Source organism: Hippocampus bargibanti, linkage group LG13, assembly GCF_051943395.1.
Source record: "Hippocampus bargibanti isolate YZ-2025 linkage group LG13, ASM5194339v1, whole genome shotgun sequence".
NCBI lineage: Eukaryota > Metazoa > Chordata > Actinopteri > Syngnathiformes > Syngnathidae > Hippocampus > Hippocampus bargibanti.
This window is the reverse complement of record NC_142746.1, coordinates 1,141,366-1,167,268: the sequence shown is the minus strand read 5'-3', so window position 1 is coordinate 1,167,268 and position 25,903 is coordinate 1,141,366. Positions and strand designations below refer to the sequence as shown.

General features: G+C 42.0%; 1 protein-coding gene across 1 annotated transcript in view; it reads left to right on the top strand.

Moving 5' to 3' along the window:
* The window catches only part of lrpprc (leucine-rich pentatricopeptide repeat containing), a 114,944-nt gene that overhangs the window by 64,639 nt on the left and 24,402 nt on the right, over positions 1-25,903 (top strand). Inside the window, exons 24-30 of the mRNA XM_089012714.1 lie at positions 94-218; positions 2,286-2,392; positions 12,862-12,930; positions 13,011-13,101; positions 13,263-13,405; positions 22,554-22,677; positions 23,179-23,305. Coding sequence (XP_088868840.1) covers positions 94-218; positions 2,286-2,392; positions 12,862-12,930; positions 13,011-13,101; positions 13,263-13,405; positions 22,554-22,677; positions 23,179-23,305 — 786 coding nt within the window. The remainder of the gene's footprint in view (positions 1-93; positions 219-2,285; positions 2,393-12,861; positions 12,931-13,010; positions 13,102-13,262; positions 13,406-22,553; positions 22,678-23,178; positions 23,306-25,903) is intronic.

Below are 25,903 nucleotides of genomic sequence, written 5' to 3'. Positions count from 1 at the left end.
TATTGCTTTGTATTTTCCCCAACCGATTGCGCCGCTGACTCGCTCTCTCTTTTTTTTTTTCCTTTGTGCCTGATTTGGACGCTGCGCCGACAGTAATGACCTGCCGGGCGCTCTGGACGCGGCGTTGGACTGTCAGAAGCGCTACGGCCACATGCCACGCATCCACGACATCATCGTCGGCTTGGTGGAGAAGGGGGACACGGAGCTCCTGCAGAAAGGTTTCAAAGACACATTTGATCTGCCCGTTTGGGATATTGATGAACTCTGGAGGTCGCAAATGTGACCTCCGGCTCGATGTGTGTCACTCTTTTGCAAATCAAAGGCGCCCATTCGGCAAGCACAATAACAACAACAACAACAACAACAACAATAATAATAATAATACTGATACTACTGATACTACTACTACTAATACTACTACTACTACTAATATTACTACTAATACTACCAATACTACTCCCAATACCACCACTAATACTACTACTAATACTACTACTAATACTACTACTACTACTACTACTACTACTACTACTACTACTACTACGATTAATGTTCATACTCATACTAATACTAATACATTGTATTCATAAGTGCCTTTCAAAACTCTCAAGGTCACTTTACAGTCATAGGATAAGTTTTTCTGAAGGTGAGCAGCGGCAGCCACATGCGCCAGGGTTCACCCAACCCGGAAGTAACTCAAATAGATAGAAAGCTAGCTATCTAGCTAATAGATAGCTATTAATAATAACAACAATAATACATTTCATTTATGAGCACATTTCGAAACTCTCAGGGTCACTTTATAGTCACAGGATAAGTTGGATAGCTAGCTAGACAGATAGCTATACAGTTAATAGATAGCTAGCTTGCCAGCTTGATAGCAAATAGATTGCAAATACAGGTAACATCCGATTTACGACCACCCGTACTTACGACCATGACCTCCAGACCTTATTTAAAAAATATATATATATATCTTGCTGGCTGGACGACCGGCTATCTAGCCAGCTACTTGGCCGGCTATCTAGCTAGTTATCTAGCTGGCTATCTGGCTGGCTGTCTATCTAGCTGGCTATCTATTAGCTATCTACAATAGCTGGCGACCTAGCTGGCTATTTATTTGCTATCTATTAGCTATCTGGCTGGCTATCTGGCTGGCTATCTGGCTAGGTATCTAGCTGGGTATCTATTTGCTATCTATTAGCTATCTAGCTGACTACCCAGCTGGCTATCTATCTGCTATCTATTAGCTATCTGTCTGGCTGGCGACCTAGCTGGCTATTTATTTGCTATCTAATTGCTATCTATTAGCTATCTAGCTGGCTATCTGGCTAGGTATCTAGCTGGCTATCTAGCCAGGTATGTATTAGCTATTTAGCTGGCTATATATTTGCTATCTATGAGCTATATAGCTGGCTGTCTAGCACAAAAACAAAGTGAAATCTCAGCGATTTTGACGTCACGTACGGGGACAATCAGTCAGAACGCAGTTGGGCAGAAAGTGCGAGCGTGTGTGTAAGGCGAAAATGTTTGTCTTCAGAAAATTTATTTCCCATAAGAAACCATTAAAATGCGAATAATCCGTTCCCAGGTCCCCATAAAACATAATTTTCTACGGAATAAGCCTTAAAAGCAGACAAAATATACCTTATTTTATGTATAATAATTGTGTTATTGTATTGTAATTGTAGAAATAAACTGTACTGTATAATAAAGTCGTTTTATTTAGCTTTGTGATGGAAGTTGTCAATGGATGGTAGCAATGGTCGACTTTGCCGACTGGTACTGCGACGCGAGGTCACACAAACGCACACCTCGGTGTTTGCCGATCTTCTTCTGCTCAACCCTCATTTTCTTTTGTGTCCTTTTCCACTTAACACTAGCCTGTGGTGGGGTCTTTTTCCGTCCCATAATAGCAAAAGTACTCCACTTGATAACAAACCACATCTGCACTCAAAAAAAAAATGTGGTAATGAAAACTAGTTCATCCACCGAAAACTACTTTGTTAGCCAATACTATGTGATTGCGAATATAATGTTCGTGAGGCAAAAAGTTTGTGAGCTAAAGCGTTTGTAAGTCGAGGTATCACTGTATTATATATAACGTCGACATTTTAATGGATTTGTAACCTAGATAACGAGCTCTTCCTGTGCAGGAGTTTACCAAGTCCTAAATTCCGCTCAGGGCTAGATTTCTTACCCGAGCAATCAAAACGGAAGGACGCAAGCGTAGATTTATTTATTTATTTTGAATAACCTTCAGGACTCTTGTCATCTTCCCTCAGCCACGGACGTGGTGAGCCAAGAACGCGGAGAGATGACCATGCTTTACGACCTGTTCTTCGCCTTCTTGCAGACGGGTCGCTATCGGGAGGCTCGCAAGATCATTGAGGTAACAAACTTTCAAATAATACAGCATTCCGTTGAAGAGTGTGACAATTAAAAATGCTACCGTGATGGACTACCTGCTTGCCAGTCAGTTTTGGTGTGTGTGTGTGTGTGTGTGTGTGTGTGTGTGTGCTCTCGTTTATATGTGGTTATGGGGACAAAAACCTGTTTACACAGTCATGTCCTGGGGACCACTTGACGTATGGGGACAAAAAAAACTTAAAGAAAAGAGATAAAAAACGTTTCAGGAGCTGCCCTGCATGTGCCTGTGAAGTTTTATTAATACAGTAATCTCGTTATATCGATATTCAATGGAGTCCGAAAAAATATCGATATAACCGGGACTATCGATATATCCAACCCTGTTTGCATGTCATTTTCTCCGTGCGTGCATAGAAATAGTATCGATATAACCGGGACTATCGATATAACGAGACTTTACTGTAATAATAATACATTTCATTAATAAGCATCCAGTTTTCAGCCACGTTACCTTTTAGCTGCAGAGCTGTGGGCCGTTTTTGTCCTTTTCTCGCGGGGGTTGTGCTCAATGTCTTTCCTCCGTGGAATCTTCCGTTCCAAGTCCTCTCGTCTTCCAGACCAATTCCGACACCATGTATTGCTTTGTGTAAGCGGCTTCGGTAAACGCTATAACTTCTGGATAGAGTTGAGGTTCTTGATTAGGACAGCTGTGTTGGTCGGAGGGAGAAGGCAATTGAAGTGTGGCTCTAATCTGACTGATTGGCAGCAGCGCGCATGCTCCTTTCGTCTATAGCCAGGCATCACTAGTAGAACATGCAAATACGATTTGCTCATATCATTACATAATGCTTAGAATATCTTCTTTTCTATCCTTTCACCCTCCGCCCCCTTTCATATTGCTGTTGTGGACTGCAAATTTCCCCATTGTGGGATGAATAAAGGTTTAAAAAATATATATATTTTCTTCCAGACCGTGTATTTTAGGCGTTCAACTACTTGACATGTTTCGGCGTACACTTGCGCCTTCGTCAGAGTGTCACGGATGTTGTTGAGACTCGCCTTTTTCAGCTGGTGTGACGATGAGGGCGTGACCTTCCCTGTCAGATCTGACAGGCGAGTCACGCCCCCCCGCTGTCCAGCCATCCCCGCAGGTCTGTCAGAAAAGAATCTCTTTTAAATGTAGACAGGATGAACTGAACGCAACTGTGTGCAAGAAGGTTCTCTCGTCAGAAACCAAAATGGGACTTTTTGGCCACAATGCAAAACGATATGTTTGCCGTTAAATCAAAACAGGTCGTCACCATGAACGCACAATCCCCGACTGTCAAACGTGGTGGAGGCAGCATCATGGTTTGGGCCTGCTTTTCTTCAGCGGGAACAGGGAAGATTGTTACAATTGACAGGAACATTCTGGAAGGAAACCTATCTGCAGAAGACCTGAGACAAGAACGGAGATTTATATTCCAACAGCGCAATGATCCAAAACATAGAGCCGAATCTACAATGGAATGGTTTAAAAATAAGCATATCCAGGTGTTAGAATGGCCCAGACCCCCGAATCCCATTATTTTTCGTATTGATAATAAGAATAATGATAAGACATTGTATTTTAAGCCCCGATGATGATTGTTATGAAGATTATGGTGACTATTATTGGACCAAAACGGTCCGTTTGTTCATTTTGGTTTTGATAATAATAAGAATGACAACAGATTGTATTTTAAGCATTGTCATATGATGTGAGTGAGGTGAGTATACTTCAGCTTTTTTGATTGTTGCTGTTCCACTGACCATTTTATGTTTGGGAGCCTTTTACTTAGCGAGTTGCTTGTTCTGTAGCCACAAGGGGACATAAGTCTTTTTGTGCAGGTCCCAAGCCCAGATAAATACAGAGGGTTGTGTCAGGAAGGGCATCCAATGTAAAAGCTTGGCCAAAACAAACATGCGAATCAAACTTCTGGAGATGGAGGACACTGATTCGCTGTGGCGACCCCGTCAAGGGAAAAGCCCAAAGATTGATTGAAAAGCAAGCCAGAGTCTGTCTCGCGTTCTCTGAAGCAGGCATATTCTAGTCACATAACATTTAATGAACAAAAATGATTCCATTAAATTATTTCAATGACATTAATTGACTTTGATTTGACTGTTAAGTTCAGGCGCTTGCTATTTTTGATTAGTAATAGTTTGCGTGAGGTCCCCATGAATTAGGTTTACCTTATCGGGATTATTTCAATGTATTTAAATTTAGTCCCATTTACGCACGGAAAGGCGATTCTTCTGAAGTCCCCATACGACACAGTCCAAACATGACCTCATAAATTCTTATCTTTAAAAGTGTGTATAAGCTAACAAAGCCATTGTGTGCATCCCTGATTTTTATAGCTGTAAGTCATTTGGAAAGGATAGTCCCCAGAAGTCATGATCCGAAAAGTGGTCCCCAGAAAGCATAAAAACGCGTATTAGTGTGTCTGTGTGTGTGTGTGTATATATCTATCTACAGTAAAGTCTCGTTATATCGATATTCAAGGGAGTCCGAAAAATATCGATATAACCGGGACTATCGATATATCCGACCCTGCGCGCATGTAATTTTCTCCTTGCGTGCATAGAAATAGTATCGATATAACCAGGACTATCGATATATCCGATATCGATATAACGAGACTTTACTGTATATATATAAGAATCAGAATCATCTTTATTGCCAAGAATATGTAGACCACAAGGAATTTGTTTCCGGTCGAACACGCTGCACTAGTATCATGAGCAAAAAAATTGCAAAGAGGCACTATACAATTCCATTTGGGCTACTGTTCAAAGAGTTAATTCCATATATATATATATATATATATATATATATATATATATATATATATATATATATATATATATATATATATATATATATATATATATACAGTAAAGTCTCGTTATATCGATATTCAAGGGAGTCCGAAAATAGACTTCCCCTGGCATAGAAAAAAATATCGATATAACCGGGACTATCGATATATCCGATACCGATATAACGAGACTTTACTGTATATATATATATATATATATATATATATATATATATATAAACAGATGACGGCAGAAGAAACCTTTTCATCGATGGACCACTCCAGTACCACTGAGAGCTTCCACAGACATTTTTTAAAATTGTAGTCTCTGTTATGACCTAGATCGACATGTTGCATCCACATTTCCGCGACCATGTACTGTCATGAAGCTCCGAGATTAGTGTAAAAGAGAGGCAAGGCGGGCAGGATGAGAAGCGAGTGACACACGGATGAACTGCCTGCTTTCCAAAGCGGCTGTCAGCGCAGGCTGACCGTCCAATAAACCGATCAGAACATGAGACATCACGGGGAACAAGGCCATTAGGTTGTCTCAACAGATTGAAGAATGTCAGCTAAAAGAGGGATTTGGGCCTCTTGAGGATTTCCCCTGTGAAGCGCTTTTGACGTGCTATTGTGTCTATTCGACTCTTATCCTACTTACGACGGCGTCACCTCAATGCTAACAGTGCGAGGGAGTGAGTGAGGGAGGGAGGTGCGAGAGACCAACTAGTTTTCGGTGGATGAACACCAAACCACACAGTCGAACAGAACCACGGTGGCTGGTGGACTAGTTTTTGTCACCCCGTGTCTTCAGAATCAGAATCAGAATACCTTTATTCGTCCCGCAATGGGGAAATTTGCAGTCCACAGCAGCAATTGAAGAGGGATGGGTGTGAAAGGATAGAAAACAAGATATTCTAAGCATAACAAAATAAAATAAAATAAAATCTTTGAGTGCGTATGTGGTTTATTAACGAGTGGAGTACTTTTGCTATTACAGTGAGACCTCAACTTATGAACTTAATTGGTTCCCAGGCATAGTGTGTAAAGCGAAAAGTGTGTATCTAAAAAAAAAAATTCCCATAGTAATCCATTAAAATGGGAATAATCTGTTCCCGGGTTTCCATAAAATATACTTTTCAACTAAGTAAGCCTTAAAACTACACACAACATACCTTATTCTATGTATAATAAATGTGCTATTATATTGTAATGAAAGAAATACACTGCATTGTATCATAAAGTCACTTTATTTACATTTGTGATGGTCATTTATGGCTTGATGGAATGGCGTTGGAGGTCGAAGGTCAAAGAGAATTGCTGTTTGGAAAGAGAGTCGCATTACATGAGGACTGTAATTAAAGAAATAAACTGTGCTGTAAAATAAAGTTTTATCTACCTTTGTGATGGTCGTTGATGGCTTATGGAAGGAGAGTCACCTTCCACTCCGGAGAATGGTAGCAATGGTTGACTTAGCATAGCCGTGCTCGGCCACTAAATCACACGAACGCATACCTCGTTCGTGTTTTTCAATTATCTCCTTCTCCGCAACGGTGATTTTATTTTGTGTCTTTTTCGGTCCCATCATAGTAAAATTATCAGCAAAAAGCTCCAAGTAGGCGATCGACGTGTGCATTCAATGAGAGGGGGTGTGGAAAGTAGCGCCGGCTGGAGCGCTGTTCTGTCGTGTGCTTCCGCCGAATATCACTCCGCCAGATCCAAAGGTCGTGTGCTTGATGGACCAGCCGTGCTGGGTGTGTATTATGAAAATAGTGCTTATTATAAGGTTTCATTTTCATAAATTTGACGTTCGTAAGATGAAAAGTTTGTCAGATAAGGTGTTCGTAAGTTGAGGTCTCGCTGTATGGGAGCGAAAAAGACCCCACCGCAGGCTAGTGTTAAGCCAAAGAGGACACTAAAAAAAATGACAGTCGAATCAGAATCATCTGTATTTCCAAGTACAGTAAAGTCTCGTTATATCGATATTCAAGGGAGTCCGAAAAAATATCGATATAACCGGGACTATCGATATATCCGACCCTGTTTGCATGTAATTTTCTCCGTGCGTGCATAGAAATAGTATCGATATAACCGGGACTATCGATATATCCGATATCGATATAACGAGACTTTACTGTATGTAGAACACACAAGAGAGCAGAAGAAGATCATCAAAAAACACTGATGTTTGTGTGACTTAGCGTCCCAGTAATATGCTAAGTCGACCCTTGCTACGTAGCTAAGGGTGTTTCTGTGTTGGTTAAGCAACGGTCTCAGGCAATCGAAGAGGTTGAAAAACTTCTGTTGATTTGGATTAATGAAAAGCAACGAGCGGGGGACAGTGTGAGTGAGGGTATTTTCGCAGAGAAAGCACGGCAACTTTACTCGGGTATCATCAAGAGGCAACCTGGAAGTTCATCATCCATTGACAACTACCATCACAAAGGTCAATAAAACCACTTTATTATATAGTACATTTATTTTTAATGACAATACAATAGCACATGATACATAAATAAAATGACTGTATTATACAGTACAGTTTATTTTTTTTAATTACAATACAATAGCACATTTATTATACATACAATAATGCCTATTTTGTGTAGTTTTAATGCTTATATAGTCAAAAATTGTGTTTTATGGGAACCTAGGAACGGATTATTCTCATTTTAATGGTTTCTTAGGGGAAATACATTTTTGGAAGAAAAACTTTTTACCTTACACACACTTTCTGCGAACCAATTAAGTTTGTAAGCTGAGTTATTACTGTAAATTATAACATTGAGTTGCGATGGATGTTCTTGTTAGTGTTAAATAAGTCATTGGTAACAAGTGGCCTGGTTACAATGTCGTTGAATGAACGGGGGGGGGGGATCTATCAATCTAGCTATCTGTCAGATAGATAGCTGACTAGTTTGCCAGCTAACTAGTCAGCTAGCTATCATATCCATCCATCTTAATTTGCAGACTTCAATAGTTGTCTGTGTGCTTGCATAGCTACGTATAAAAATGTCTGGTCAAGCGAGCATCGTTGTCGGCTGTCATCAATCATACCATTAAAGGACAACCGACGTCACTTTTTTGTTTTTTAACTGACATCAGAAAAACGTTTTATAGCATCTATATATAGCACCCAAAACACGCAGGATGATATTTTTAGTCTAATGCAAAACACCAATAAAAATGACTTAAAGTGTCCAAAATCTGCAAAAAAATTGAGCTGCGAATTGGGCATTTTCAGAAAGTCCCGCCCCCATTTCGTGACGTCACCCCATTTCGTGACGTCACGCCAAGACGTCTTGCATCGCTGGAAAATCAAAACAATGGCTTCAGATTCAGAGAATATGCTTTCTTGTTACACATCCAGTTATGAATATGATTCAAATAGTTCTGAAGAGGAAAGCATACATGTTTGCAATCAATTAAAGAATTATATGTGCCATTTTGAGGCAACATTGGGGGGAAATCTCTCACCCCAAAAAAAGAGGCACAAAATGGCGACCTCCAGTGGCCACCTACGCTTCCACATGCTGATAAATTCCTTATATGGAGCTTGGATGCCCTCTTCTGGCGGCTTTTGGGTGCAACACACCAAACATGTACAGCAAAATACATTGGAAGGACTGCTACAATGTCTTTTTTCGGTCAGTGGGCGGTCCTTTCGTGACATCACGTATGGTCTCGTCACCAACTCAAAAACAAGACTTCCTGAATATTCACAGCGAGTCTTAAAATGTAAAATATAGCTATATGTGGTGGATTCTTATTAAAATACCCTCAGTAGAAGTCATTTGAAGCCATTTTACAAGTTATGGACACAACTTGTCCGGAGACGTCGGTTGTCCTTTAATACTTGAGGCGATAATGGCTAGTTGTGTTGCACTCATTAAAAGTGAAAAAGCACAAAACGCACGCAGATAAGCGGCAACGTCGACGGAGAGCGTGTCAAGTGGCGGTCGCGGTGAGTGGCGGCTCTCATTGGGCTGTGTTTGGTATAATTGGCAGCTGATTCATCACAGCTAATTAAATGTAATGATAGAGAGAGGTGGCCAATTTTGCGCTAAACGGTAGCGCTTAGGTAGCGGATGGTCACCAGGCCTATTATTAGGACGCCTGCGTGCTCGCCACCTGTGCGGGCGCGTGCGTGCCGTCGAGGTTAGGTAGCATCGCCAAAAGAGCAGCGAGTCATTATGTGTTTTTATGCCAGCTGGCGTGTTGCCTCGGCCTGGGTTAACTACAGTTATACCTCAGCTTACAAACGCTTTAGCTCACAAACCTTTCGCCTCGCATACATTAAATTCGCGAGCATATAATCTTGGCAGGCGAACTAGTTTTCAGCTGCTGAACCAAACCAGACAGCGCCACGGTGGCTGGGGGACTAGTTTTCTTTGAGTGCAGACCTGGTTTGTTATCGAGTGGAGTACTTTTGCTATTATGGGAGCAAAAAAGACCCCACCACAGGCCCGAAGAGGACACAAAAGAAAATGACGGTCGAGGAGAAGGAGATCATTGAAAAACACCAATGAGGTGTGCGTTTGTGTGACTTAGCGTCCCAGTACCAGTACGCTAAGTCAACCGTTGCTACGTGTGTCGATGGGTGTTTCTGTGTTGTCGAAGCAATGGTCTCAGGCAATAGAAGAGGTTGAAAAACTTCTGTTGATTTGGATGAACGAAAAGCAGCTAGCAGGGGACAGTGTGAGTGAGGGTACCATTGCCGAGAAAGCACGGCTACTTCACTCAGATATCAAGAGGCAACTACATCAACGACCATTACAAAGGTCAATAAACATCTTGGTTATACAGTCCAGTTTATTTCTTTCATTGCAATACAAATAGCACATTTATTATACATAAAATTAGATTTTGTTAGATTTAGATTTATAGATAGTTAGATTTTGTGTAGCTTTAAGGCATATATTGGAGAAAAGTATGTTTTATGGGGACCTGAGAATGGATTATTCTCATTTTAATGGTTTCTTATGGGAAATAAATGTTTGGAAGAAGAACTTTTCACCTTACACACACTTTCCGGGGACCAATTAAGTTTGTGACCTGAGGTATCACTGTATTATAGAAATCAATATTGATGTATTGTATTGTGTTTTGTATCGCCGCCCTCATTTCAAGCTCGTATAACTCCAGACCGATATCATTTAGGAATTAACTCTTTTTTTGCTGATGAAAGAAGAGAGTCGAAGGTATCTTGCACTGCATTGAATGTTTATGTTGTCATAAAACTCAATATGAGTGAGAGTGACAATGACAAAAACTCTGTATTTTCAAACCGTCACTCTTTGTGTCAACTTAATCGCACTTGACGAAATGATTGGCAGAAAAAGGTGTCAAAGTCAAGGCCCGGGGGCCAAATATGGCCCGCCACATCATTTTATTTGTCGCGCCAAAGCAAATCACGCATTTTAAGTCATTCGTTGTTATTGATGAAATTATTCGGGAATTGACGTAGACGCCATTCCCACATTTGTTCGGGTTTTGTTTTTGTTGCGGGGTTCCCGAAAAAGCGCTGGCCAGACCTCTGCCAATGTTTTTTTTCCCCCTGCACAGGGGGCAGCATTTCCCTTTTTTCTATGTTAGCGCTTTGTTACAACGTCAGCAGTTGTTAAAGTGCTATAAAGACGATTATGTATTGTATTTTGTACATCTGCCCCCATTTCAAGCTCAGACCCATATTACTTAGGAATTAACTCTTTTTTTTTCTGATGAAAGAAGAGAGTCTCAGGTTTCTTCCGCTGCATTGAATGTTGATGTCGTCCGAAAATGCAATATTCAAATGCAATAAGTGACAATGACCAAAACCCTGGCAGTGGAGTGGACACAGTCAATGAGTTGGAAACAAACACAGTCCTCCGTTTTAGGAGCAAGGGCAACACGGGCTGTCAAATGCGGGTTGACGCACTTTGATCTGAGTCGGTGCTGGTCTGGCACACATTTGGATGGATGGAGTGACAAGGTGATTATGGCGAAAGAACAGCGATCAGGATTTCATCGGCCTCCTGGGGCCACGAATAAAATCAGACTAAAACAAGGATTGAGAGACCCGCCGCCCTCTCGTCTCTAATCTGAGAGCAGCGGGGTTAAAAAAAAAACAAGAATGAGCCAGGAAATTAATCTGAATGGGGGGGGGGGAGATGAACGCCACCGCTCAATTCCTGCTGGCCCTTTTTTGATGGCAGCATCATCAAGAGAAGATTGGCAGGCTTCATCCCTGACTTCTGCTTGCTCTTCCAATCTCTTTCAATCCCAGCCTCTTCTTGTAAATCTTCTACCTAGCCCTACACCCCCCCCCCCCACCCCCCGACCGTCCATCCCAGGCAGAAAAAAAGCATTATGCGCTTACCCGAGCAGCCAAAGGGACAAATTAAAATGTGTGGCCTTCACTCTCTCCCATCCGTCTAATCTGCTTAGAGACCAAAGCCCGCCTGGTCGGTGCAAGTCTTGCCATCTTTTCCAATTCCTTTTTATTTTGGTTGGCAGTCTCCACGTGTAAACACGCACGCACCTCCTGTGGAATCCCTCAGGCTGCGCGCTAATCTGTAATTAATTTTGAAACACCCCCCCCCCCCCCTCCTTGTTTTGATCTGTTCGCATCCACATGTGGAGTAAAAACAGTGAAAAAAATTCCTTCCTCACTTTGACTACAGTGATACCTCACTTTACAAATTTAATTGGTTCCCAGAAAGTGTGTGTAAAGCAAAAAGTTCATCTGCCGAACATTTATTTCTCATAAGAAACCATTAAAATGAGAATAATCCGTTCCCAGGTCCCCATAAAACTGAATTTTCTACTAAATAAAACTTTAAACTACACAAAATATACCTTATTTAAGTATAATAAATGTGCTATTGGATTGTAATGAAAGAAATGTACTGTACTGTATAATCAAGTGGTGTTATTGACCTTTGTGATGGTCATCGATGTAGTTGCCTCTTGATGATATCCGAGTGAAGTTGCTGTGCTTTCTGAGCGATAATACCCTCACTCACATTGTCCTCTGCTAGCTGCTTTTCGTTCATCCAAATCAACACAAGTTTTTCAACCTCTTCTATAACCTGAGATTGTTGCTTAGACAACACACAAACACCCTTAATAGCTTCCTTGTTCTTCAGGATGGTAGCAATGGTCGACTTAGCATACTTGGACGCTAAGTCACACAAACACACACCTCGTTGGTGTTTTTCAATGATCTCCTTCTTCTGCTCGACCGTAGTTTCCTTTTGTCCTTTTCGGCTTAACACTAGCCTGTTTTTGCTCCCATAATCGCAAAAGTACTCCACTTGATAACAAACGTCTGCACTCAAACTGAGGGGGTGTGAAAAACTAGTCCGCCCGCCACCGTGGCGCTGTGTGGTTTGGTTTGTCCGCCAAAAACTAGTTCTTATGCCAAGATTATGTTCTCTGGAATTTAATGTTTGGAAGGCGAAAAGTTCGTGAGCTAAAGCATTCATAAGCCGAGGTATCACTGTACATCAAATAATCCATCAGTTGTATGATGATTTTCCCAACCGCTATGTGGTTAGCTTAAAAGTGCAGCGCTCACTTTTTTTCTCCTTTCCTGCCACTTTCTTGAGACTAGAAATTGTCATGAAACCCTTCGCCTTAACACCCCCGCCCCTCCCTCCGTTGACAGACTCCTGGACTGAGGGCAAGGCCGGGACGTCTCCAGTGGTATGCTGAGAAATGCATTTCCAACCAACAGGTAACACAATCACCAACACACCGGAACAGAGATCGAATGCAAAATGGTGATGAAATTGCACATTTTTTGCCCCTCCCAAGATGGAGGTCCTGGAGCAGATGGTGGACATGACCTCCAAGTTATTTGAGTGCGACCGCGATGAGATGTACAGTTACCTCCTCCGCCTCTGCAGTGAGTCCCTCTTGTATTAGTCGCATCGGAGGACTGAAACGGAGCGCCAAATGACATCCTTGTCTCAACTCCGCGACAGCGGAGACAAGGAAGTGTCCGTCGGTCACATTGGTACCCCATCTTTCAAGTTGTGAATTCTTTCATTCTCGCCCCTCCGCCAGAGGAAACCAACAACTGGCAGAAGGCGGAAGCCGTGTGGACCAAGATCCAGGAGGAGAACGTCATTCCGCGTGAGAGGACGTTGCGCGTGCTGGCCGACGTCCTTAAGAGTAACGGCCAGGAGGTGCCCTTTGAGGTGCCTGAGGTAAAAAGCCACCCTGATTCCAGATTTCTGTTTTACGGCGCGGTAGTAGATGCCTCCGCATGGCGCTAACTGGATGAAGGAAATCAGAATCATCTTTATTGCCAAGTATGTAGAACACACAAGGAATTTGTTTCCGGTAGAACACACTGCACTAGTATCATCATAAAAAAAAATTGCAAAGAGGCACTATCCAGTTCTTATTTGGGTTACTGTTTAGAGAGTTCATGGCGATGGGGGAAGAATCTGTTTAAATGTCTGCTAAATTTGGATAAGTAGCGCCTGCCTGAGGGGAGTCGCTGGAAAAGGTGGTGGACAGGGTGCGGAGGGTCCAGTAGGATTTTCCGCACCCGTGTTTGGATTCTTGCAGTGTGTTTATCCATCCATTTTCCAGACCCCTTAATAATAATAATAATAATAAAAATAATATATTTCATTTATGAGCGCCTTTCAAAACTCTCAAGGTCACTTAGCGTTCACTCACCCCGGAAGTAACTCAAATAGATAGAAAGCTAGCTAATAGATACAGTAATAATAATAATAATACATTATACAGTAAAGTCTCGTTATATCGATATCGGATATATCGATAGTCCCGGTTATATCGATATTTTTTCGGAATCCCTTGAATATCGATATAACGAGACTTTACTGTATTTTGAAGCACCTGCCCTGCGATTGGCTGGCAACCAATTCAGGGTGTCCCCCGTCTAGTGCCCGAAGATGGCTGGGATCGGCTCCAGCAACCTCCTCGACCCTAATGAGGAATAAGCGATACGGAAAATGGATGGATGGATTTGGAAGCATCTTTAAAAACTCTCAAGGTCACTTTACAGTCACAGGATACAGTCGCTAATAGATAGCTACCTAGCCAGCTAGATAGATAGTTATCTCGATAGCTAATAGATAGCAAATAAATAGTTAGGTAGCTAGCTAGCTAATAGATACAGTAATAATAATAATAAATATAAATAAATAATAATAATAATACATTGTATTTATAAGCGCCTTTCAAAACTCTCAAGGTCACTTTACAGTCACAGGATACAGTCGCTAATAGATAGCTACCTAGCCAGCTAGATAGATAAACGATAGCTAATAGATAGCAAATCATCAATAGTTAGGTCCTCATTAGGGTAGTGGGGGGTGCTGGAGCCTATCCCAGCCGTCTTGCGACACGAGGTGGGGGACACCCTGAACTGGTTGCCAGCCAATCGCAGGGCACATAGAGACAAACAACCATCCACGCTCACGCCCAGGGGCAATTTAGGGTGTTCAATGATCCTGCCATGCATGTCTTTGGAACGTGGGAGGAAACCGGAGGAACCGGGAAAAAAAAAACCCACACAGGCCCGGGGAGAACATGCAAAGTCCACACAGGGAGGCCGGACCGGATTTTGAACTCACGACCTAACCACTCGACTATTAAGGAAATGATTTAGAAGAATAATAGCCAGAAGGCTCCTTCTGGCTCCCGGTGGGGAAAGGAGGCGACAGAGTGGAGTCATCCTGAGATTCCCAGGAGCAACCGAGCAACGTAAACACGCCTGAGGTCTAATGTGACGCATTAGCACCCAAGTTGAACACACACACACGTTAGACTGTTAAAGGGAAACGACAGCTACGCTGATGAAGTTAGCATCGTGTCTCTCATACTTTGAAAAAGTCTCCATTGATTTTTTTTTTCTTCGCGCTGGCGTGTATTGCACATCGTTCCACAACAAAAGCAAAATACAGTGATACCTCGGTTCTCGACCATAATTCGTTCCAGGACCCTGTTCGAAAAGCGATTTGTTCGAACACCGAAAACCATCTGTTTGCTCCTGTCACTTGCGAGTTGACAGCGGGGGGCGGGGCTGCCTCTCCCGGCCGCACTCCACCTGCTGTCAATTCTCTAATCACGGACACGGGGCATATATACGGTTCGCGATCACCTCGCCAATGCCGGATGATTGACTCAACTCGCCACCGTACCTGGACTCTTCCTTCGATGCGCGAGTCCGAGGTATTTTCCCCTGCGTCCCGTAAATTGATGTCATCTTCCGGGATTGCGTCATTTTGCACCCTCGTGTGCCATTTGCTTTTCGGCGTAGTAAGCGGGTCGGATCACCCCCTGCCTTCTTACTCGCTGTGTTTTCTTTGATTTGTGAATAAACATCCTGCTTGGTTAGTACGTGTCTGTTTTGGGATCCCAAACATTCCACTACGTTCCGACGAGTGATCTGCCGTCACTCTCGCTCGGAACGTGACAGCTACGGATGACTCGGCTACAGGATGTTCTTTTCTCTTCAAATATCTATCCAATGACACTTGCTCTTACTCCCACAGCCACATCACTAGATTTCACAGCCTCCTTATTCTTTAATATCGTACTGATCGTAGATTTCGCCATGCTGTATTCCCTCGCCAGATCAGACACTCGCACACCTCCTTCATATTTTGCGATTATTTCTTTCTTTCTTAAATGCAATAGTTGTACGCACTACTTTTCTTTTGTCACTTGTAGCAGCACTTACTTTCTTTGGAGGCATGATTAGGGGCTAAAACTCTTCGTACACTTATATTAAACGCTAGAGCAAAACGCAGCACGTCCGCAAGCGACAACAGTTGGTCACGGAGAGAGCGATACACCCGTACGCCGCTCAGCACCCCAACCTCGCGTACGCACTCACGCGTCGTACCGGCGTTCGAACACCGATTGGTGGTTGGTGGTGGTGCTACTCTTGGTTAGGAATGATAGTTTCTATGATTCTTTGACAGAACAAAACAACCTTTCTAAAAAAAAAAACAACAATTGCGCATTCCACTGTTCATCCAGCCACAATGTATATTTTTAGAATATCAATTCAAGACTTAAAACTTGATTTCAGCCAACAGACAGAAGATCAATTTGGAGGCTAATTGTCCTCTTACATTGTCAAATCTGTTGGGTGCCCGATGTTTGATATCACGTCAGGGTCACCATTTGTTGGAGGAGAGGGGCCTTCATCAGAAGCGTGGCATCAAGACAATGGTGCGACACCGAAGCGGCATTCTTCCAAAACAATTCCAAGCTTTTATTTTAGTCTCTGTCCAGAAAGTCTCCAGTAAGCAGTGTATCAAGGTTAACTCCAAGACTCAACTTAGTTCACTCTGCATATCAGAAGGTTGTACAGGCTGGCTCAAAATGGACCAAAGAGGATATAGCTATGCTCTGAAAATGCTATCTAGCTAGCTACCTTGCTGGCTATCTATTTGCTATCTAGCTGGCTACCCATTTGCTATTTGCTATAAAGCAATCTATTTGCTATCCATTTGCTATCTATTATCTAGCTACCTAGCTGGATTTCTATCTATTTGAGTTACCTCTGGGTTGAGTGAACACTGGCGCATGTGGCTGCCGCTGCTCACCCGCAGAAAAACTGATCCTGTGACTGTAAAGTGACCTTGAAAGTTTTGAAAGGCGCTTAGAAATGAAATGTATTATTATTATTAGGACATTTTGATTGAGAAAAGCAAAATACCATGACAGAGGCTTATCTAAATAAATTATAATCAGAAATAGTCCGTCACTGTTCATACAATTCCGGAATAAATAACATATTTATTAATACTGGATTTTTAAAAAAGTAGTTTGAAATCAATTTTGATCAGCAAAAAAACATGAAAATGGTAAATTCCATAATAGATAACATATTTATTAAATTCTGGATTTAAAAAAAGTATTTCATAAAGTGGTCTTCTGAAATCTGTTTCTTGATCAATCGATTTATTGGAAATGCCTTTAAAGGACAACCGACGTCTCTGGACAAGTTGTGTCCATAATTTGTAAAATGGCTTCAAATGACTTCTACTGAGCGTATTTTAATAAGATTCCACCGCATGTAGCTATATTTAACGTTTTAAGACTCGCGCTGAATATTCCGGAAGTCTTGTTTTTGAGTTGGTGACGAGTCCATACGTGACGTCACTGAAGGAACGCCCCTGACCGAAAAAAAGGACGCATTGTAGCAGCCGTTCCATCACGTCAATGCATTTTACTATAATTGTTTGGTCTGAAAACCTCGTGTTGCACCAAAAAGAGCCAGAAGAGGGCGACCAACCTCCATGTAAGGAATTTATCATGATTAATTCCTCACATGGAGCTTGGTCGTCATTTTCTGCCTCTTTTTTGGGGATACATTTCCCCCCAACGTTGCCTCAAAATGACATGGAATAAATTCTTTAATCAATTGCAAACATGTATGCTTTCCTCTTCAGAACTATTTGAATCATATTCATAACTGGATGTGTAACACAAAGCATATTATCCGAATCTGAAGCCATTGTTTTGATTCTCTAGCAATGCAAGACGTCTTGGCGTGACGTCACGAACTGGGCGGGACTTTCTGAATATGCCCAATTAGCAGCTCAATTTTTTTTGCAGATTTTGTACACTAAGTCATTTTTAATTGGTGTTTTGCATTTGACTAAAAATATCATCCTGCCTGTTTTGGGTATTTTAGATGCTATAAAATGTTTTTCTGATGTCAGTTAGGAAAGAAAAAAGTGATGTCGGTTGTCCTTTAAATGATATTTTTTTGTTGAATGTATTTTAAAAATTAAGAATGTAAATAAAATCAGAGGATATAACTATGCTATAAAAATACTATCTAGCTAGCTACGTAGCTGGGTGTTTGCTATCCATTTGCTATCTATTAGCTATCTGGCTAGCTCGCTTGCTATGTAGCTGACTCCCTATTAGCTATATGGCTATATAGCTAGTTAGCTAACTGTCTAGCTGGCTATCTATTATCTATCTGTTAGCTAGCTAGCTAGCTTTCTATTTATTTGAGTTACTTCTGCGTTGAGTGAACTTAGGCGCATGTGGCTGCCGCTGCTCACCCGCAGAAGAACTGATCCTGTGACTGTAAAGCGACCTTGAGAGTTTTAAACGGCGCTTATAAATGAAATGTATTATTATTGTACCGATGTGTGCCGCCATCACTCATTTCAATAGCTCACCCTCAAGTTGAATAATTAGCGGCCAGCTAACGGAATCACTGAAAGAGCATGTTGACCTTTGCTCCCCCCTCCTCTTGTCTGTATCAAGAGACCCCCTTCAAATGTGAGGGGGTGGGCACAAAACCCTCTTTGGAATTGCTCCGCGTGCCCTTTTATTATTTTTTTCAAACAGGATTGCAATGCGCTCAATCAGAGCAGCCGGTTGGCGAAAGGAATTACAGCTGCAAATCTGTCATGGCCGACTAATTAAGCTAGCAACTAAATCAAAAAGTGGAAGGTGGGGCAACGGAGAAGGGGGGGGGGGATCATTGTATCTATTAGCTATCTATTAGCTAGCTGCTTGGATGGCTGTCTATTGGCTATCTGGTGGCTAGCTGGCTGGTTGGCTGGCTATCTGTTAGCTAGCTGGCTCGCTGGCTATCGGTTGGCTATCTATTAGCTATCTATTAGCTAGCTGCTTGGATGGCTGTCTATTGGCTATCTGGTGGCTAGCTGGCTGGTTGGCTGGCTATCTGTTAGCTAGCTGGCTCGCTGGCTATCGGTTGGCTATCTATTAGCTAGCTAGCTATTTTTTATTTTATTTTTTTTAATTTGAGTTATTCCGGGTTGAGTTGAACGCTGGCGCATGTGGCTGCCGCTGCTCACCCACAGAAAAAAACTGATCCAGTGACTGTAAAGTGACCTTGAGAGTTTTGAAAGTTGCTTACAAATGAAATATATATTATTATTATTATTATTATTATTATTATTATTATTAATGAAGACACTTAAAGACAAGAAACTGCAAACCGTTTGCTCAATGTTTTTCCCCCTTTGCGCTCGGAGCTTTGACGAGACAGGAAGTGATCTGCGTTGCCCTGAGCGATGAACCGGGTGACCCCAGGGGGGCAGCATTCCAATTGACGTCCCCGCTCCCCACGCTCTTCTAACATCTTTGCCTATCCCCCACCCCTGCCGGGTGTCGGCCCTAATTTGCCCCCAGCCGATACAGCTTAACCCCCTCCCCTCGCCGCCGCACGGGTGATCGAGCATCTGGGGACCCTGGCGTGGTTGCCCCGAATCTCTTTCTCGCTCGCGTGCAGAATTTGCGCAACAACTTGTTTGAGCCAGGGCGGGGGTTGCCTTGTTTTACCCAGACGTTGGCTGTTTAGCGGAATTCCGCAATTTATTTTCATCTAAAAGTTATTTTATTTCCGTAGACAAGCGCTAAAACATTTGTTTTGAACGATGATAGGATGATCTCAATGCGTCGTGCTTGAGTCGGCATAGTTTCTGCCCATGTCGGTTGCTTCCGTTGATAATCGAGATCGCTCGGGAGTAGAATAATAATCATAATAATAATAATCATAATAAATTGAATTTATAAGCACCTTTCAAAACTCTCAAGGTCACTTTACAGTCACAAGATAAAGTTTTTCTGTGGGTGAGCAGCGCTTCATGTGTCTACGTTCACTCAACCCGGAAGTCAATAGACAGAAAGCTAGCTAGCCAACTAGTAGATAGCTAATAGATAGCCACCAATAACTCAAATGGAGAGAAAGTCTAGCTGGCTACCTAATAGCCAATTAATAGATAGATTGCTAGATAGATAGCAAGCAACCTAGATAGCTATACAGCTAATAGATAGCCAGCTAGATAGCTCGTTACCTAATACACTGAATGTCACTAATTAAATAAATAAACAGAATTGAGTAGCATATTTCCATCTTGAATGACATATTTAATTATAAACTTTTGAACTACTCTTGAGTAGGTTTTTTTTCACCAACTTCGGTCATCCCCCATCAGGTCAACTCTCCTCCAACAAATGGTGACGAACACCGGGCGAGATGAAACGAGAGAACAAATATGGCAGCTCCTTTACCGTGATTTTTGCTAGTAAACTTGCGCTAACCATCGTCGCGTTTTTGCTACTTGTATTTGTAACTAACGTGTTAATAGTATAGACAGTGTAGGTTCGATATACAGGTAACATCCGACTTTCGACCGAGTTCCGTTCCGACCAAATGGTTGTAAGTCGAAATCCATTCAAAATGTTGTATAAAGACTCGGAGGCTAAATGACTTGCAAACTCCCCCCTCTGGTGCCATCACGCGGTTGATTGCTGTGTGAGAGGGAGATGCTGGCTGGCCAAAATTGTCGAACACGTTGCCAGCCCGCCAGCGCGTGCAGTGCCAGGTGTGGAATTAAAATTTTAAATATGGAGGTCGTGGTCGTAAGTACGGGTTGTTGTAAGTCGGGATGGTCGTAAGTCAGATGTTACCTGTATTTTGATTTAGTTTTGATGTAAAGCTTACATGCACCCTACCTAGCTAGCTATTTGCTATATATTAGCCGTCTAGCTGGCTATATATTATAATAATAATAATAATAATAATAATACATTTCATTTCTAAGCGCCTTTCAAAACTCTCAAGGTCACTTTCCAGTCACAGGATCAGTTTTTCTGTGGGTGAGCAGCGGCAGCCATACGCGCCAGCGTTCACTCAACCAGGAATAACTGAAATAGAAAGGTAGCTAGCTAATATATAACTAATAGAAGGCTAGCTAGCTTGATATTTTATAGATAGCAAATAGATAGCTAGCTAGATTGCCAGCTAGCTTGCCAATAGATAGCAAATAGATAGATAGATAGATAGCAAATAGAAAGCTAGCTAGGTTGCCAACTAGCTAGCTAATAGATAGCAAATAGATAGATAGCTAGATAGATAGTTTATAGATAGCTAGCTTGGTTGTCAGCTAGCTAGATAGTTTGTAGATAGCAAATAGACAGCTAGCTAGGTTGCCACTTAGCTAGCTAATAGATAGCAAATAGATAGCTACTTAGCTAGATAGACAGTTTATAGATAGCAAATAGCTAGTTAGCTAGATTGCCAGCTAGTGAGCTAATAGATAGCAATTATCTAGCTAGACAGATAGTTTATAGATAGCAAATAGATAGCGAGCTAGGTTACCAGCCAGCTAGCTAATAAATATCAAATAGATAGCTAGCTAGTTAGATTGTTTATAGATAGCGAATAGATAGGTAGCTAGTTTGCCAGCTAGCTAGATAGTATATAGATAGCTAGCTAGGTTGCCAGCTAGCTAGCCAATAGATAGTAAATAGCTCGCTAGCTAGATTCTTTATAGATAGCAAATAGATAGCTAGGTTGACAGCTACCTAGATAGTTTATAGGTAGCAAATAGATAGATAGCTAGATAATTCATAGATAGCAAATAGAAGCTATCTGGCTAGCTTTCTTGCTGACTAGCTATTAGCTATATATTAGCTAGCTTTCTATCTATTTGAGTTACTTGAGTGAATGCTGGCGAGTGTGGCTGTCGCTGCTCGCCCACAGAACACTTATCCTGTGACTGTAAAGTTACCGTGAGAGTTTTGAAAGGCGCTTAGAAATTAAATGTATTATTATTATGACATTATTTTCATGACATTTGATTGAGAAAAGCAAAATACCATGACAGAGACTTAACTAAATAAATTATAATCAGAAATACACTAAAGTCTCGTTATATCGATATCGGATATATCGATATCGGATATATCGATAGTCCCGGTTATATCGATACTATTTCTATGCACGCACGGAGAAAATTACATGCAAACAGGGTCGGATATATCGATAGTCCCGGTTATATCGATATTTTTTCGGACTCCCTTGAGGATCGATATAACGAGACTTTACTGTAGTCCTTCACTGTTCATACAATTCCGTAATAAATAACATATTTATTAAATACTGGATTTAAAAAAGTATTTCATAAAGTGGTTCGAAATCAAATTCTGTCTCTTTCTTGATCAATCGGTTTATTGTGAATGCCCTAAAATATTTTTTTGTTGTTGAATGTATTCTAAAAATTAAGAATGTAAATAAAAAAATCAAAGAGGATATAACTACGCTATAAAAATGCGATCTAACTAGCTGCCTAGCTCGCTATTTGCTATCCATTTGCTATCTGGCTATCTAGCTAGCTATGTAGCTGAATACCTATTACCTATATGGCTATCTAGCAAGTTAGCTAACTGTCTATTGCTATCTATTATCTAGCTAGCTAGCTTTCTATTTATTTGAGTTACTTCTTGGTTGAGTGAACGCTGGCGCATGTGGCTGTATTATTATTGTTTTTACTTCGATAGATTTGATCTCATGTGCTTGCGTGTGATTTACAGACATGGTACGGACAAGCCGCCAACACGCAACAGGTCAACCCAGAAACACCCCGCAGAGGTGTGGAAGGTGACTCCCAGTATCAAATCCGAATTCTGACTCTCTGCAAGAAGGGAAAAGCCAACGGTAAGATGCCGCGAGTCAACGTCCAGATTTCAGAGAGGGAAATCTTCATCAACATTGATTCTAAGTGTCACGTTTTGCGAGGTGGTGATGGCGGGTGCGGATCTCAAAAAGCAGGCAGGAGGTTGTATTTGAGAAATTGTATTAAAATAAAGTCAGCAGGAACAAAATTTAAAACATCAAAATCACCTGAATGGAAAAAATACAAAGTATCAAAAGAAAACCAAGATTAAACAAACACATGCACTGCACACAATTGCATCCAACAGCATTCAATGACATTTAACAATTACCCGACACCGAATGGTCATGCCAGGTGTCCTTTTGAGTGTGACTGATTGGAAACGACCGGCACCTGTGCAGGTGCAGGCGGGGCCAACAGCGCCACCCGTTGGTCGCCAACCAGATCATGACACTAAGCATGCGAAAAGGCACATTTCTGCATGATTTTCCATCCAATAAAACCATCTAATGTTTTCTTATTATCTATTCATTCGTCGTCAGAGGCCGACAGGATGCTGAGGGAAGCGGACAAACGCGGTCTGGCTGTGGGCGCCGCCTCGTACGACCACGTGATCCGCTCCCTGCTGGCCGGAGGCGCTTTGGAGGACGCCATGGCGCTTAAAGATGCGTAAGTCGCCTCACCGTCGCTTCACCGTCACACCGTCTGGCAGTGGAGAAATTGACAGTGATGAAAGGAAAGGAAGAAATAGAAATACAAAATACAGGAGCTGCTGTCACGTTCCCTTGCGTAGTCTTTGCGTGAGATTAAAATTGGTTTGACAACATGAAACCATCCGTGAACCCCAAAATCAGGAAGTCGCAGCGTCATTTCACGGGTGGAAATTAAACATCAACAGTCTTCTGGTTTTGTAGGTAGTTTAGTCGTGTAAATACAGCGATACCTTAGTTTATGAACTATGAAAGTTTATGAACACTTATGAAATTAAATTTGCAAGAATATAATCTTGGCATACGGACGAGTTTTCGCCAAACGAACCAAACCACACGCAGCGCCACGGTGGCTGGCGGACCAGTTTTCTTTGAGCGCAGACATGGTTTGATATCGAGTGTAGTACTTGTGCTTTTTTTGGGAGCGAAAAAAAAACCATCACAGGCTAGTGTTCAGCCGAAGAGGACACAAAAGAAAATGACGGTCGAGCAGAAGAAGGAGATAATTGAAAAACACCAACCATGTGTGCGTTTGTGTGACTTAGCGTCCCAGTACCGCTACGCTAAATCGACCATTGCTACGTGTGGCTAAGGGTGTTTCTGTGTTGTCTAAACAACGGTCTCAAGCAATAGAAGCGGTTTATTTGGATGAACGGAAAGCAGCTAGCAGGCTTCACTCTGATATTATCCACAGGCAACTACATCGACCATCACTAAGGTCAATAAAACCACTTTATTATACAGTACTGTTGTTTATTTCTTTCATGACAATACAATAGCACATTTATTATACATAAAATGTGAACCCTCGTTTATCGCGGGAGATACGTTCCAAAATTAGCCCGCGTTAGGTGAAATTCGCAATGTAGTCCGATCTTTTTCGCAATGTAGTCCGAATTTTATTTTACAGTGCAAAACATACTGCAGAATGAGACAAACAAGAAAACCTCTTTTTTAATTGTTTAAATAACTGTGTTGTAAAACAATATTTTGCTGCTGCGCCTATTTGTACTGACTCCGATGCGCTGTAGCGTCTTTCTCTACCGAAGGAGTCTTTCTCCGAGAGAAGAACATTGGTATCGGTAGTTGTTGGCACTCTTTCTTTTTTGGGAGAATAGAGAACAGCTCATGGAGCATTCTGCAGTGTGTTTGATTTTGTTCTGCTTTGTTTGCAGTGTTGTTTCTTTTACTTTGTTTGTTTCCACATTTGCAATTTTTTTTTTTTTTCCCCTGGAAAAAAAATCTGCGATGCACCGAAGCGGCGATAAGTGAACCGCGATGTAGCGAGGCATCACTGTATTGTGTAAGGCTTATTAAGTAGAAAATGATGTTTTATGGCAGGGGTGTCAAAGTCATTTTTTTGCCGCGGGCCACATTGTAGTTATGGTTTCCTCTCGAGGGCCGTTATGAATTTGGGGAAGCCATTAGAATGTTTAAATCCCTTCAAATATTACATATAGAGCACACAGCAAATTAATGAATAACTCGTTTTCAAATCTGAAGTCAAGAATAATGACTTTTATTGTGGTTGACATCCAAAAATATGAAATTTTGGCTCAGATTTTAGCAATCATCATGGAATTTAACAAGCTTGATTTGCTTTCGCGGGCCGAAGAAAATGATGTGGCGGGCCGGATTTGGCCCACGGGCCTTGACTTTGACACCTGTGTTTTATGGGGACCTGGGAACGGATTATTCTCATTTGAATGGTTTCTTATGGGAAATAAATGTTTGGAAGATGAACTTTTTGCCTTACACACACTTTCTGGGAAGCAATTAAGTTCGTAAGCGGAGGTATCGCTGTAGTTTTGATCATCAATCATGTGGTCGGGTTGCGCCGAGGAGAGCGTGTAGAGCACTGGAAGCAATCGGAGTGCTGCCAATCTGCTTTATCGTTCTTTGTCCGAAGAGAAAAACAAGCAAGCACTTACCGTGCAACGCTACAACTAACAGGGTGTGGGGTGGGTCGCCCACCCGCATATGTTTTTATCAGCCTACATGATTCTGAGAAATAATCTCCATGCTTGAAGACCTGCGCAATACGAGCCATAAGCCGTCTTGTTTGAACTAGTTTACAGCCCCCCCTCCCTCCCGGTGTGCTTTTTTTTAAACATTTTATCTGCGCTCCCGCCGATGGAGTGAAATGAGCTGAGAGCAGAGTCGGGCTGGGGAAGATGATAATAGCCAGAAAGAAGGAGATAAAACCAGCTAAGTGGGAGGAGGCGGCTGGGGTAACCAGGAGATGGAATCACAGAGGAGGTTAATCAACACACTATAGGCATTAATTCCGCGTGCGTTTGTTTGGAGGTAATTGAGTAGCGGGGGTGAAGGGGGGGGGGGGGTCCAGGTGTGCTGATGATGGATTCATTGGGTGAAGTGCAAATACGCCTGGAAGGAGAAGGTCTCAGGAGAGCCTCTTGAGGATCCTTCCATGCCGATAAGAGCAATGCAGACCCCGCCGCGACGACCCATTTCCTGCCGTGACCCCCCCCGGGTGTCGCCGTGGCGATAAGGACTGCTTCGCCAAATGCTCAATTGAGCGTGCAGATTAATCTGC